At 40.4% G+C, this 15,320-nt stretch overlaps 1 protein-coding gene across 1 annotated transcript; it reads left to right on the top strand.

Moving 5' to 3' along the window:
- Positions 1-1,444: 1,444 nt before the first annotated feature.
- lbx1a (ladybird homeobox 1a) lies at positions 1,445-3,682 on the top strand. The gene is made up of 2 exons (XM_047603496.1): positions 1,445-2,532; positions 3,156-3,682. Exons 1-2 carry the CDS (start codon positions 2,205-2,207, stop codon positions 3,677-3,679), a joined length of 852 nt encoding a protein of 283 aa, XP_047459452.1. The 5' UTR covers positions 1,445-2,204; the 3' UTR covers positions 3,680-3,682.
- The last annotated feature ends 11,638 nt before the right edge of the window (positions 3,683-15,320 follow it).

Genomic DNA, 15,320 nt, shown 5'->3' with positions numbered 1-15,320 from the left:
GAAAGATTCACACTAACCTAGTGTGGTCCCTTAAGCCCCAATAATGTTTCTTGTGATGTAAAATAATATTGTGATCAATGATGTTGGCCTATATGAGTTGTACTCTTTAAAACCTGATCCCGTGTTTATTTGGCCACATATTTGATTTGTTAAAGAATTGTTAAAGAATCGTAGAAATAAAAAAGGAGGGTTGAGTGGGACACCAGGGTCAAGGAAAGTGTTTTTAATGAGAGGTATAATCTGAAGTGATAAATTTAAAAAGAAGTGTAAATGAACCAACATCTGGAGTGATATTTAAGCTTGTGTTGGTGTTGAAGAGCTGATATGACCCCAATGGCTTTTTCATAAGGATCCATTTGGAGATACTGATGAGAGGACATTTAAATAATAAAATTAAATCCAAAATGCTCTGTCTTCTTTGTGCTGTAGGAACGTTTTCTGCCTCTGTCTCCTGTCTGTTCATCTGAGCTCCCTTTCTCCACTCTGATAAATGTAGGACCAACGATCGTGTGAAGCACCTCGCTCTGAGTTCTCTGAGTTCCAGATATCCTGTTCTCAGCAGCCTCCAAGTAACGACACATTCATCACAGGTCCCCTCCTTCCCCCACATAACGCTCAGATAGCTGAGGTTTAACGGTCATCTATGCTCATCTACTCACAGGAGAGGAAGATCCAACTCCAACTCTTCTGTGAATTGTTCTCTAAATCTCAACAGCCTTGCTCCAGGTAGAGACAGCAAAAAGAGGCGACCTTCAGCTTTTATTTCCACCACTTCACATCTCATCTTTTCATGTCACCACCTCCTCCTACAGCCTGAAGCTACTAAACACACCTGTGTCAGACCATTCAGTCCTAGTAACTAAGGAAAGGTCTCTTTTTAGTTAGTCTTTGCTTAGACGCTTCTATTATACAATAAAATGCATTTTTTATTTCCCTTGAATGATATGAAATAGTCAGTTAGTTTAGAAGAAAATGAAATAATTATTATTTAATAATAACTAATACACATTTCCTTACAAGCTTATTCCACTGGAATCTAATTTAGCTGCAACTCTAAGAGCTTATTCAGTCAACTGTCGTGTTTCCAGAGCCAAATGTTATTATAGCTACCTGTTATTGTTATTATAGTATATTCCCTCTGAGGCCACACTTTCGATGAGAAATTAAATTTAAACATCAACACCTCTGTACAACTGACACTTTAAACGTTTTATACTGACACTCGCTATATTTTAAGGGTTAAATTTGTATAGACATAAATTAGTAGAAAAGCTAAATAAATAAATCAGACTTTATTTGTAAAGCACTTTTCATACTAAAAGTGGCACACGCCACCTAAAAACGCATTATGTACAAGCAAATAAAATAGTTTTTAGACCTACGAACATAAAATGAGATAAATAAATAAATAAAGATCAAACTTAAGGTCATAAAAAACGCGGTGAGCAGCACTGGGGCATAGTTTTGTGTTGGAGCATAACGCGTGTCACAGCCCTGTGCCTGATTTCATTTTCTTCCTTTCTTCCGTTTTGCTGAGCGGCTTAGAGCTCATCGTTTGTGTTTCTGATTGTAATTGGCCTGAAGATTGACGCAGCCATAGAGCGAGTTAATCCGAATTGGCTCGAGCTCGCCGATGATCCGGTGCCAATTACAAAGTGTGAGCAAATGGGGCTAATATGACGAGGAGAGAAAACATTTGCTTGTTTTTTTTTTTTTTTTTTTTTTTTTGTGACAAATTATCTAAGTGGAAAGCGATGAGTGGCCCTGCTCTACTTTCTAATTGGACTCCTCCTCTCTTACCCTCTAATTACCTCTCCCCGTGATCTGACTGTGTCTCTCTCTCACACAGAGAAATAGAAAAAAACGAGAGAGAGAGAGAGAGGGAGGGAGAGTAGTAATTGATTGCCTTCCAGCCAGCAATAACATGTTAGCAGTGGTCGCTGCTGCTCCTTGTGCATCGCCGTCCACCAAATGGGTTGGACTCGCTGTGCGCTACTCTGGAAGCGCGGCTCAGAGACGCGGCGGGACTCTTACTGGGAGTCAGAAGTGTCCACGCAGCCAGGCGGCCGACATGAGGCTGCAGAGGCACCTGTGATCCGAGCTGTTTTATTTTCCTCCTGTTCTCTCCGTGCACAACTGTCTTCACCACTATCATTTGGGGCTTTGAAGCGTTCTTCTTTAAAACTGCGACCCACCGAGCAGCCATGACCTCTAAGGACACCTCGAAATGCCCGGTGGAGCTGGAGGAGAGGGGGCGCAGTCCGCTGGATCATCTACCTCCACCGGCCAACTCCAACAAGCCGCTGACGCCTTTCAGCATCGAGGACATCCTCAACAAGCCGTCCGTCCGGAGGAGCTACTCCCTGAGCGGAGCGGGGCGTCTGATCTCTCCCGGGGAGAAGCTGCTCTCGGCGGGCCACAGCCTGCCGGGCGGGCCGCTGCTCTGTCAGTCGTCGCCGCTGTGCGCACTGGAGGAGCTGGCCAGCAAAACCTTCAAGGGCCTGGAGGTCAGCGTCCTGCAGGCTGCTGAGGGTAAACACCGCTCTTATTCACTTCGTTGTCTAATTTTGTGGGAATCAAAAGCACTCTCAGTATTTGTCTATTTTGTCACTATTAGGTCTGTTTATCTTTTTAATTTAATTTATCTGAAATGCGAGTAAAATTCAAAGTCTAGATCGAGGGACAGTGCAAATTTTAATTAATTCGTTTTCTTTTATTATTAGTTAATACTAACTGCAGCTTGTTTTGGATTACAAAAAAAAAACGCGGTGACGTTCAGCAAAATCTACTAACAGTTGTCTTTGTTGAAAATTAAGCTGAGCACATTTTTTTTTTCCAAATTAAACCCACATTTTAATTTGTGTAAATGTACAAAATCAGTCTTCACCCCTGTTTTTCGTGCACATTAACACCTGTAGTATTTTAGAGGTATTATGTGATAGTCTTCTATTCATTTAGTGATTTAATTATTTGAATAATTATTATTTTATAAATGCACGATAGAGGAATTTATTAAGAACTAGGTCCAGAAAAAGACACAGGAATCTTATGCTCTGTTATTCAGACTGGAGGTAATTTTAGTTGGTTGGTATTAATCGTATTAACTTTAATGTTATTGTTCTTATTCTATAACTTTTAATATTTCATTCTTTTAGGCAAAGATGGCCTGGCCTTCTTCGGTCAGAGGAACAACCCTAAAAAGCGCAGGAAGTCCCGCACGGCCTTCACCAACCATCAGATCAACGAGCTGGAGAAGCGTTTCCTGTACCAGAAGTACCTGAGCCCCGCAGACCGGGACCACATCGCCCAGCAGCTCGGCCTGACCAACGCGCAGGTCATCACCTGGTTTCAGAACCGACGGGCGAAGCTTAAACGGGACCTGGAGGAGATGAAGGCGGACGTGGAGTCGGCCTCGGCTGTGGGAGCCGTGGCTCTGGAGAAGCTCTCCAAGCTGGCCGAGCTGGAGAAGACAGGTTTGGGCGGAGGGGTGGTCTCCGCGCCGGGACGCGCAGAGAGAGACCAAGTGTCCTACACGTCCCAGAATAACACTACCGACATCCTCTACTCCAGCAGGCCGCACGCGTCGCCTCCTTCTCCCGCGTCTCCTCCGTACACAGACCCGCCCAGCAGCAAGTGCTGCTCGGAGGATCCAGACGAGGAGATTGACGTGGATGACTAAAACGTTGTCAGTGGCCTCGGACGTCCGTGCGAAGTGTCCCAATAACGCGATGACAGCTGACAGAAACATTAGAGGATGTCATCTCTCGGGCGCTGACGAAAAGTGATGATGTAGAGAAGCCGCAGAAAACAGTGACACGGAGGTTCACACCTTCACACACACACACAGACACAAGCTGGAACAATCACAGGGAAGATTTGGCCGCATGTTTCATTTTGGTATTTCGAGTCTTTCTTTCTTTCTTTTTTTTTTAGCTTTCTGACATTTTCTAGTGAGATGAGCATCGCTCACAGAACATGTGTTGCAGCTTGTAATAAATCAGTTTCTAGAATGCTTTGTCCTCCCGTTAAGTGCCTTTTAAATATAGCCTAGAGACACTTGTATAAATAATGTAAACTTGTCTATACTTGGACATAATACAATAAAAATAATTTTACATAAATTATTTTTGTAAATTGTAATTTTTATTGGAAGCGGTTTTGGTGGAATATTTTCATAATCCACGTGTTAGAGGTTTTTGGACCGTGCGTCGTTTACAACAAAGTCATTTAAAACAGCAGCTTCCCCTCTGACCCCCCGCGTGTATTTTCATTCTTCTCGAAGACAGACACGATCTGGGAGAAAAAGGAGGTTTGGAGAGGTTTCGTGTGTGTGTGTGTGCGTGTGTGTGTGTGTGTGTGTGTGTGTGGTGGGGGTTCTACTCTCCAGCTGCGCTCAATATGGAGACAAGCGTGTCTCCCTGTCTCTCTGCAGCTCGGTCCTCTCTGCGCACACAAAGGCGACCAGGGGACAGTGTTGCCGAGGCCATATGGTTCCAGGACTCTCCTCTCAATTACGAGTCACTTTGATGGATTGACTTTAACCCGTCTTTTCAATAACGTAGCAAGCCCCGCTTTTGTTTGTGTGTGTCGCGCGTAAAGCGGACACGCTCGCTGGTCGCCGGCCTCGCGGTGTTAAAACACGGTCATGAATGTGAATGGGGCTCAGAGGGCCGCTCGGACCCTTTTTGTGTCTGTGCGGGACTCTTGAAATAATTGACTTGGAGATCACAGAGCTCTCAGACGCACACTTCATCAGAATCTGCAGCCGTTTACTTAAATGAAGGCCCCTTGGATACGTTGGCTTTAGATCCTGTGAGTCTTTAAACAAAAACGGACAAATTAACTCTAACATCTGATCAGTGGCTGGAAGCAGCTATTCAGCAGAGGAGACATCATAAACTCATTTCTGTTTCGTCTGACTTTTTAGTAACGAAAGTAAATATAATCTAAAATATTTCAGATGAGAAAATTGAGCTCCAGTTTTCCACCGTCTGTCTATGTTTCCTAATTACTCGTAGTGGATTTTTTCTGCTGTTTTAATGAAGGTGACAATATAAGAGAGAGAAGAGAAGAGAAAATATCTGTAAGATAATTTGAATTTGACTTTCTGCAACTGTTTCATTCAGTAATCGGGAAACATGCTGGAAAACATGGATTTATTTAAGGCTGGTGATGGTGGTGGGTGATGGGGGTGATGGGGGTGATCATTTATTCAATCGGCCGGAAAATTGAAGTTTGATGCACGACCCCCTGTTTAAACTACTGGACGTGACACCGCCTCCTGCCTTAAATCCTGATGGACCTCAACAATAACAACTAACCGGACCAGCTGCGAGCTGCCAGCTCAATAACTAATCTGTCATTAGACCCATGTCTTTACAAGCTTTATTATTATTATTATTATTATTATTATTATTATTAGTAGTAGTAGTAGTAATAGTAGTAGTAGTAGCGTGTTATACATTTTTCTTCTGTTTCTTCTTATTAGTAGAAGTAGTATTGACACTGTTACATTTTTAATAATTTTATTGAACTTTTATAAAACGTGTGTTTTATATCTGATATTATTTTTAATTACAGCAGCATTTTAAAATTAATTATTTATTCTGCTTCCACTATTCCCACTACTCCCACTACTATTACTACTACTACTTATAATCATTTTATTTGGTTGAAATTGTGCTTCAAGTGTATTGGGGTTTTAGGGTTAAGTTATTATAGGAATAACTGCACTAAGTCATAGTAATTAAAAAACACTTAAATAAAGTATAGCAATAAAATGTGAACATTATTCTTCTTATTATTATTATTTATATATTTATTGTTTGAGGGATTTTTTTTATTATTATTGTCAGTGGAATTATTATGATTGCCATTTTATTACGTACTAATAATGTGAAATAATAATAAACTATGTGAATGAGGCATTAGGATAATAACATTATATTAATAATATGTTATTATTATTATTTATATCCAGTCTAATAATCAGTGAACACATGTCCACTGATTATTTCATCATCGTCAGTCCTGTCCTGTTGTCCTGTGTTGTCCTGTATTGTCCTGTATTGTCTTATATCGTCCCGTATTGTCCGGTTCTTTGCTGTGGTCGTGTCCAGGACTCGTCTCCTCTCTGTGCGCCAGGACGGGGCCACGGGGCCCAGCTTGATTGATCACTAAATCTGGCGGATTTGAAATGTTTAGTTATAACATTCCTGTAGAGCCCCTTAACACTTCAAACTTCAATTTTACGGGCTATTGAACTAAGCGCGTCCCTGACAGAATTGATATATGTATTAATTTACTTTAACAGGTGATTAATTACTATCCACAAAGAGAATTATCCCGGACTTTCTCCCTCCGCCCTCTGAATTTACATATTAATCAAACTGCGCTTCATAATTCAGACGGAGGAATTGATTCAGCAGCGCTGCAAGGCACAACTCCCCCCTCCCTCCCCCTCTCTCTCCCCCCCTCTCTGTACATACACAGAGTCTCCCTCCCCCCCTCCCTCCCTCCCTGAGGCCTGAGTTCTTTCTCTCCCCGGCTGCTAAGCTGCTTGTCGAGTGTATTAAAACCAGAGATGCAGAACGAGCTCGGCTGGCTATTTGGTGAAAACAGAAATTGCCTGTCCATTTTTATGATGTGTTCATGCTGAGCAGACTCTTCTTAATGTGGCCTGTCAGAGGGGCCCACGATTTACAGTGGAGAGGGAGGAGGGTGCGTGTACACTGCTGTTGTGTATGCACCGCGTGGTCCTGTGGGGGTCACCTGTGTGTGTGTCAGAGGAACACGGTGAACTCCAGGTTGGAGGAGGAGGAGGAGGAAGAGGAGGAGGAGGAGGGGGAGGGGGGGGGGGGGGTCTTAGGATGTTGCTGATGCTGCAGAAGCCACAAAACTTTGTGTTTTCATGCTAAAGAAATGTATGTGACAACAAACAGGAACAAACAGTACAAATATATGACAATATGTTCACACTGTCTCTTCTACCAGGTTTGATCTACACCTTTTTATAATAAGGAAAAACCTTCAGAGGCAAGTGGGTCACATGAGAGAGCAATTCTTATTTTTATATTTTCCTTTTAAGGTTATTATTATTATAACTATTAATTTCTTTAATTTTTCCTGTATTATTCTTACTATCTTTTCCTACATTATACTTTTCCTATCTTTTTCTTATAATTTTCTTTTATTATTCTCATATTATTCTTATCCTTTTATCTTATTTCCATCCTTTATTATCCGTTTATGTTATTCTTATACTTTTCTTATCTTATTCTTATTCTTAGTTGTAGTGGGCTGACAGTAAACTTGATGATTAGTTATGATTCACACTATCAAAAATGCTCCTTTTACCTTTCGAAACAGATCGAATGACTCACTTACTGTTAACTTAAGACAACTTTTCACCAAGTATAATTATATTTTAGTTAGAAAAGAAAATCCGAACAAGAAATCTGCTAAAATTTATACAAATTACAACGTATTTTGTAATTTCACTGTAAGAGCTTGGCTAAAATGTTTGTGGGTACGTTAGAAAACCATCTGTTGTGCGACTGCAGCTCACTCGCACCGATGCCAAACTGTGTATTGTTGCTCAGAGGCGGCGGTGAGTGCGAGGCCGTGGGGATGTGACATGTGCTGCGTTCCCCTGGTCTGTGAGGATTATGGAAAACCTTTTGAAACCGGAGAGTATTATAAGGGGCTGGAGGACGGAGGCCACAACCTGACACCTCAAGATAAAGCTGGAGTTCTTCAGGGTTCTGCTGCCAAGAGCTTTTTATGGGGCACAAGCTTCATGTGAGGAACAATCACGTGTTGTTTGGTTCGGTTTGGTGGGGGGGTGGTGGTGCTGGTGGTGGTGGGGGTGTGTGTGTGGGGTGGGTTTGGTTAACATGGAGAGAATCAGAAGGACAAGTTTAAACCATGGTTTACTACACCTTGACAGAAACTATGTTTGGACAAAGACATTTCTAACAAACCAACCAACACATGCAAAACTGAGAGGACACCGATCAGCCACAACATTATGACCACTGACAGGAGAAGTGAATGACATCGACCCACCTGTACCTGCTGCACCACAGGACCCCCGCACAAGGTCCATGTCCATTCTCTGATGAGTCTCAACTGTTTTGGAGGCACAAGGGAGACCTAGACAACAGAAGAAAGGTGATGCAGGACTGTCATTAATATGTTATTGTTTTTTCCCGTGTATAGTCCATGACCTCCCACAGTAATGTGGTTCAAAACAGAAATTAATGGAAATTATGAGTTGTATTTCCTACATCTCCTCATGTGCTGCTGCTGAAATATATCTCATCCACCTTGACATATTTAATGGTTTAAATTAAGTAATTCTGACCAAATCCATCAGCTCTGAAAACATTTTTTACCAAATGATGCATCATTTTTCACGTAGCTGAAATAAGTCACATGTAACGTTAACTCTGTGCCCAGGTCGTTTCAGTCGTCGCCGCTTTCACTTTCACCAATAAACTACTGTGTTTCATCTGATAATATTAATCCAGCTCCATCCAATGAGCATCTCAGTAGTTTGATGTGTTTTTGATAAGTAACAGTAACAGTTTATAACGCACAGATCAGACTGTTTCACCTCAGCAGAAACTGAAGAACATTCTTCTACCCAGAGTAACTATAATAAGTCCTGTTTTCACCCTGCTGGGTTCATTTTATTATTTAATTTAAAAGATATTGAAGCTTGATTGCGTCATGAATTAGTTACAGGTTTGCAACAAAGTTCAGTTTTAACTAAAAACCTACAAATTGCACATCTGGAAATCTCAGAAGTTGTAGAGATTATTATAATTAAAATTTAATTTACACTTGATCAGACTTTAATGATCCACAAGGGAAATTACTTTTGTCACAGCAGCTTTGTTGCACATAAAAAAACTCTCAAAAAATGAGTATAAAATAAAGATAAAATAAAATAAGATTAAAATAAATAAAATGTAATGTGTAAAAAGTAAAATAGTAAATGGTGTTGACAATGATGCACAAATGTAAACTCCAACTCCCAGGAGCATGTCCCTGTCTGTCCCTATCTGTCCCTCTCTGTCCCTCTCTGTCCCTCTCTGTCCCTCTCTGCCCGTAGAGTCTTAGAGTCCTAAAACTGTGGTGTGGGAAGTCCACATGCTGCCTGTGAGGGCGACCAGCTTCTCTCCTGGTATTTAGGATTAACACATATTCTAATAAAGTTCCTGAAAGTAGACAAATTCCAAAAGATTCATTCTGACATGACACCAGCTCTGAATGGATGCACTGTGGTCACGATGCAGGGATGAAAACACAAAACTGAAGGTGTTGGACGTACAGAGACACATCCTCTCACTTTTTTTCTATAAATGGACACAGAGTGGAGAAAGTCTCCACCTTCAGACTCCATCTATCAGGACCTGTGTAATCTTAATGCTTAAAATGCTCTATTTTTCTAACTATCCTCTTTTTATTTTAGTCTGATTCAAAGGTTTTACTCACTGTGACACTAATGATGAGACGTGTCCAGAGGCGCAATATGCTAAAAGATTTAACGTTAACAGCTGTGCAGCTTTAAACTGTTTTAAAGAGACTCCACATTTACAGTTTGAATTTAAAAGTATTCATCAAAATATCAAAACTAATGACTTGAAACTATAAAGAAATAATCATTTAAACTGGAGTTACAGAAATACAGATTAAATTACACAAAATCTTTGTAGCTTTACACATGTAACTTTAGAAAATAGAAAAATATTGTACAACCAATGGGACACATTTACTGTAAAAACAAACTAATAAATCAATTGTGGAGAAATGGCATAAAATGGATTAAAAATGAACTGATAACATCTAATTTAGAAAATCTAGAAAACTTATTTAGATAAAAAATGTCTTCTTATGCATCATTTATTTTTGAAGTTGCTGCTGTTGTTCATTCAAAATACATCAGATGTTAATATTTGTATTTATTCATTTATTTATCTGTTTTTAATCAAGTTGCAGTTGTTTCCTTGTACTCGTATACGGCGAATAAAAGCTCCAGTTTTGTTATCGTGTACAAATATTTTAATGTTCAGGGGCAAGTTTTAGACGTTGGAAGTTAAGTTCAGATGAATGTTAGAGGAAGTGCAGAATTCTGTCCATGAAAGTCTATGATGCAGCGTCAACTCTCTCATCCTATGAACCACTGACTGATACAAATGAAGTATCGTGTTTTTAAATGCCCGTTGAGACAATGAAAGCTGTTTGTTATGGGGCTTCTCTGCAGACTGATGCCATTCTGATGACGTCTTGTTGAAAGTCTGGAAATGGACATTTTTGCAAGTTAATGTCGGTCTATTCGGTGCAGAATCAGAAGCTTTCTAGATGGTTTTGTCTTTATTTTAGCTCCTATCCATCCTTTGGGGCCTGCTGGGACGACTCATTAAAGGTTTGCATGTTGAAGTACAGTCTCATCTAAATGTCTTTAATCTGCTGCTGATGTGTTCATTGATTTAGCTTCTTCTGTCTGTAGCTACAGCTGATTTCTGTGTTTATATTTCTATCTGATCCTCTCAGCTTGAGTTCAGCTTATATTAGATCTGGATTGTTAGTTTAGTTGACAATTGAACTAAACTCTGTTATACTCTTGTGGTGTTTTTGTTTCACATATCTTGTTCCACATCCTGTTTGTTGCTCCTCTGCTGACCCCTTGTGGTGGCATCATCATGGTACATGTTGGCTGTACATCTACACCAGGGCGTCAATCTCATTTTAATTCGGGGGTCACATTCGGCCCAATTTGACCTCAAGCGAAGCAGGACCAGCAACGTGACATAACAGCCTACAAGTAACGACAACTCCAGACTTTTTCCATTCATTTTAGTGCAAAGAAGAACAAGTAAATTAGGAGAATGTTTACATTTAGTAAACTATCCTTTAAAGAAATGAAATTTCGTAAGGAAAATAAGTGCATTTTGGGCACGATGCTGGCTGCTGTTTAGTCCTGGGTCTCAGTGCCAATTCATGGCAGATTAGGCCTGTGATCTACAGTATGTCTGCCCTCTGAGTTTAGAGAAAGACTTTGTGTTGGAACATGACGATCTCCACCTCCCTTTGTCTTTATTACATTTACAGAGTTTACAAGGTGAGATTTTAGACCATTAAGACCATAAAATAAGAAATCCGTGAATATCTGACAGCTGTGTAGGTCAAGAATATTATACTTTTTAAAAAAATAATGTTATAATAAAAAATAATGAAAATAAAGAGGTTTTTCTGCAGTTTTCAGCACTAGCTCATTAGTTTGGTTTTATCCTCTCACTCCTGGGAACTTCATTCTGACATCTGTAATGCCATGAGCCACCAGGGGGCGTACACGCACTGCAGCTGTTGCACTGGACATGAACAAAAGTCTGAATTCATCCTAAACTGACAACACTTCACATCCTCCTGCACAGAATCCATCAGCTGAAGACGGCGCCTTGGTTTCTAACACATTCTTATTCATCATGAAGCATTTCCTGGAATTACTTTCTCTATTTCCCGAAGAAGAAACTCCCCAAGTATAAAAGGACATTTACATTATATTAAAGAAGCAATGAATCAATTAATATGAACATACTGTAACACTTAAATGAAGCACAGTGTATTTACTCTACTTTGATAAAAGATTTATCAATTAGGAAATCGATTTGAAGTCGATTTTAAAGTGTAATTTATGTAATGATGAACTGGGAAAAAAAGTTTTGTCAGTTACAGCTGGAAGAAATCTCAAAGAGACACTTGAGCCTTAAATACGAGCTTTTAAATTAGAAGCTGTGGTGGCGTACGTTCAGGTTCCTCGGATATTAGAATTAAACACAAAAACATCTGCTGCTGCGTCAGTTCAGTCTGATCATTAATGACACGATGCATGAGAGCCCGGGTCATCAGGAGAGCGCACAACATCACCAAGGACAACGCAACTTCTTCACATGCTGTCGTGGAGAAGCTACAGGAGTCTGAAATCAAGGACAAATACACTCACAAATACTTTCTACCCTCAGGCCTCAGACTCACCTCCCCATCTTCAGTCTACTGGTTCTTTTTTAGACGGGGTGACTTGTAAAGTATAAAGGTTTCATTGTGTGGTTTAAACTGCTGCTTTTATTGTGCACTTGACAATAAACCAGAGCATAAACTAACACTGTGCTTTTATTTCCCTTCATACAGATTAACATGCAGGATACGCTGCTTAAAGGTGGTTTACTAAAAACTGGCCCATCCTCCACCGTACACACAGAGCAGGAGGTTTATTACCCCACAATGAAATGCAAAGACCTGCAAAGCTAATGCCTTGAAAATGAACATGTGCGCCGCGTTTCATTTTTCACCGTAAATTATTCATGTTGATGTACGACTGTATGTTTCCATGCATGTAAAATAAAGTGAAATGGTTCCTGGATGTGTTCAGTTTGTTTTAGAAACCAGAGACACTTGATAGATAATGGACATATCATAGAGAACATTTGTTTGTTTGTTTGTTTTTAGCATCTGACTTAATGTTTTAAAACAGGGGTCCAAACTGTGATTATGAGATTAAGTAGGGATTTTTATATTAAACTCCTACATCTGGTGCTATTTATAAATATACATTATTATTATCATCATTTTGCATTCGATGTTAAACTATCCCTCATCCCTTTACTAAGATATGTTGGATTCATGTTAATGTGTATTTAATGAAATTTAAATTTGTGGGGAAAATATATAAAAAGAATATATAAAAAATGTCTAATCAACCAAAGATTTTGTGACGCCCCCTCCTGCAGTACCTCTGCTGACCCCCAGGGGTCACAGACCCCCTGTTGAAGACCTAGTTGCTTTTTAAAAAAAAAAAACAAAACAAACATTTCATATCCTGTTTTATAGGTGTCAAAACATGAAGCTCCTCTCTGTGACTTTTTTAACTGGAAACATTTTTGTGAATGAAACTGGGTGGAAGCAGAAGCCTTATATGGACGTATTTAAAGGAGCTGATTATGTTAACTATCATTTAATGTGAAGTCTCAGTGGTCAACGGACCATGTGTCCGTTCACAACATCCAGTCACAGCTTTTTATTTTATTTAATATTTATCTGACGAGACATAACAAAAAAATATGAATAAATACTTTTGTTTTCCCCAAATTACTTGATATATTTAATTTTTTTTGTTGCTACGTCTCCGTTGAAGAACTGACCTTTTCTTATCCACCTTCCCCTCCGCCGGCTAAACGTATGGGCCGCTCTTTCACTTCAAGTGGTGTTTATAAGGAGCACTTGTGCGAGCGTTCTCTGCTGTAAACGGAGCTGATTTACTCGGCTTTAATCCAAATCATCCCGTCTGACTCAGGAGGAGTATTTACTCACACTGTGTACCCCATAACCATGGAAGCAAGGGAGGAGACGGGGGAGACGGGAGGGGAAGGGGAGACGAGGTGTGTGGGGAGAAAGTGGAATGGGGGGGGGATGCTGAAAACAGAAGAACAGAGAGGGAAGGGTATATGTGTATATGTGTATATGCTTGTGTGTGTCTGTGTGTGTGTGTGTGTGTGTGTGTGCATATGCAGCGGTACCTGTGCTCTGTCTCAATCTGTCAGCCGCTCTGACACTGAGATCTATCTTGCAGCAGTGGGCAGGAGACAGGAAAACCAAAAGAGAGGACAGTAATTAAACCTCTTGGTGGATGGCGCGTTTGTGTGTGTGTGTGAGTGTGTTTCTATCCATACGAATTGTCATGTGCTCACCATGTGTTGTGCGTTGTTGCCCCCGAATGAGTGTGCAAATCCACCTTTTTGCTGGTTCTGTCTGTGCAGGTCTCCTGGCACAGCATTCGTTTCTGTGCGTGCACAGCATCGTTTGTGTTGATTAGTGCGTCTGAGGTTTTATTAGTGTACAGGTGCTGCAAGGTGAAAATAAAAGGTAAAATGCAAAATGGTAACTATGATGAAGGACTGAATGAGAGTAAACAAAACAGAAACTGTCGATGCTATAAATGCTTTCAATTTGTGTGTAACCGTGTGTGTGCGTGACACTTTTATTGCCAGCGGATAGAAGCAATATCTCGTCTCCTGGAGGCCAGACGTGGGTGACAAAACGGCGTCTTAATTTCCTTCAGGGAGCAGTGAGTCTCTCCATCGGCTCCACATCAACGCTAAACTCAATCATCCGGCGGGCCCAGCGACAGGCCCTGGCCACGCTTCATATTTCCATTAGCCAAATGTTTATTCACCCAGTAGCGTCTACTGCATTACCTGCATTACTATAATAAAATCAGGGGCGGGTTAAGTTGAGGAGTTTGAGCGGTGTTTTGCTGTAAGCCACGTCAAGAGGAGATGGAATTTGTTTAGGTTTTAGTGAGAACGAAGACAAGTCACTTCGGGCTCCAGATGGAGCAGAACTGAAACTAACACGTGTAACGATCAAAGTGTTAAACTTGAAGCTGAGCTTTTCCAAAAAGGATTAAATTTGAAGCTTGAGTCCAGATCGTTTTTATTTACATGGTGATTTATTTACATGATGTGACCTCACACCGTGTAATTTATTTTTTCATATTTTTTTTATTTCAGTTTAGCAGCATGAAGCTGGATAATCACAGTGTCATGATTAATAGCAGGGGAGGGAGGAAGAACCAGGAAGCAAAAAAAAAAAGCACAATTTAGGCACTGCAGGAGAGGCAGGATGTACATAAAACCACAACTACAAAACCAGATGAGGACCAAAACCATGACCACAACTCAGGCTAAATACGGAAAGTATCGATACCATGGCTAGTATTGGTATCTGATCGATACTAGCGTGATGAGATCGATACTTTTGTTCCAGTTTCTCTTCTATAGACCGTGAGTGTCATTTTAAAAAGTTGACTCTGATTGATGGGACTATATTTACTGATCCCTACGCTGTCACACACTGGATGGACGATTTGTCCAAAGGAGGACACAGAGGGGACGAAGTCTGGTCTGTCTTTATCAAGTGAAGCTTCTCCAACAAAAATATTACAAGAAGTAAGAGGAACCACTGTGGAGGGTAACGTAGTAAATGTACCTTCAGCTTGGACACCAATAAAACACACAACTAATGTTTGTTAGCTAGCGGTTAGCATTAGCATCTCCAAATAATGATTAATTTAACAGAATTTCACTCAGTTTATTCTAATCTAAGACATTATCCAGGCTGAAACTGATGATGCATCACACACTAATGTTATCTGATATGAAGTGTGCACGTTGTTTATTGTCTCACTCCAATCCTTTCTTTTAATCACCAAAGCCAAACTAACGTTGTGTATCAGTGGCAGTGGCTGGTGTGTGATA

The sequence above is a fragment of the Mugil cephalus genome, chromosome 13 (assembly GCF_022458985.1).
Source record: "Mugil cephalus isolate CIBA_MC_2020 chromosome 13, CIBA_Mcephalus_1.1, whole genome shotgun sequence".
In the NCBI taxonomy this organism is placed as follows: Eukaryota; Metazoa; Chordata; class Actinopteri; order Mugiliformes; family Mugilidae; genus Mugil; species Mugil cephalus.
Note: the sequence above shows the minus strand (reverse complement) of the source record. Positions and strands in the feature narration are given on the sequence as shown.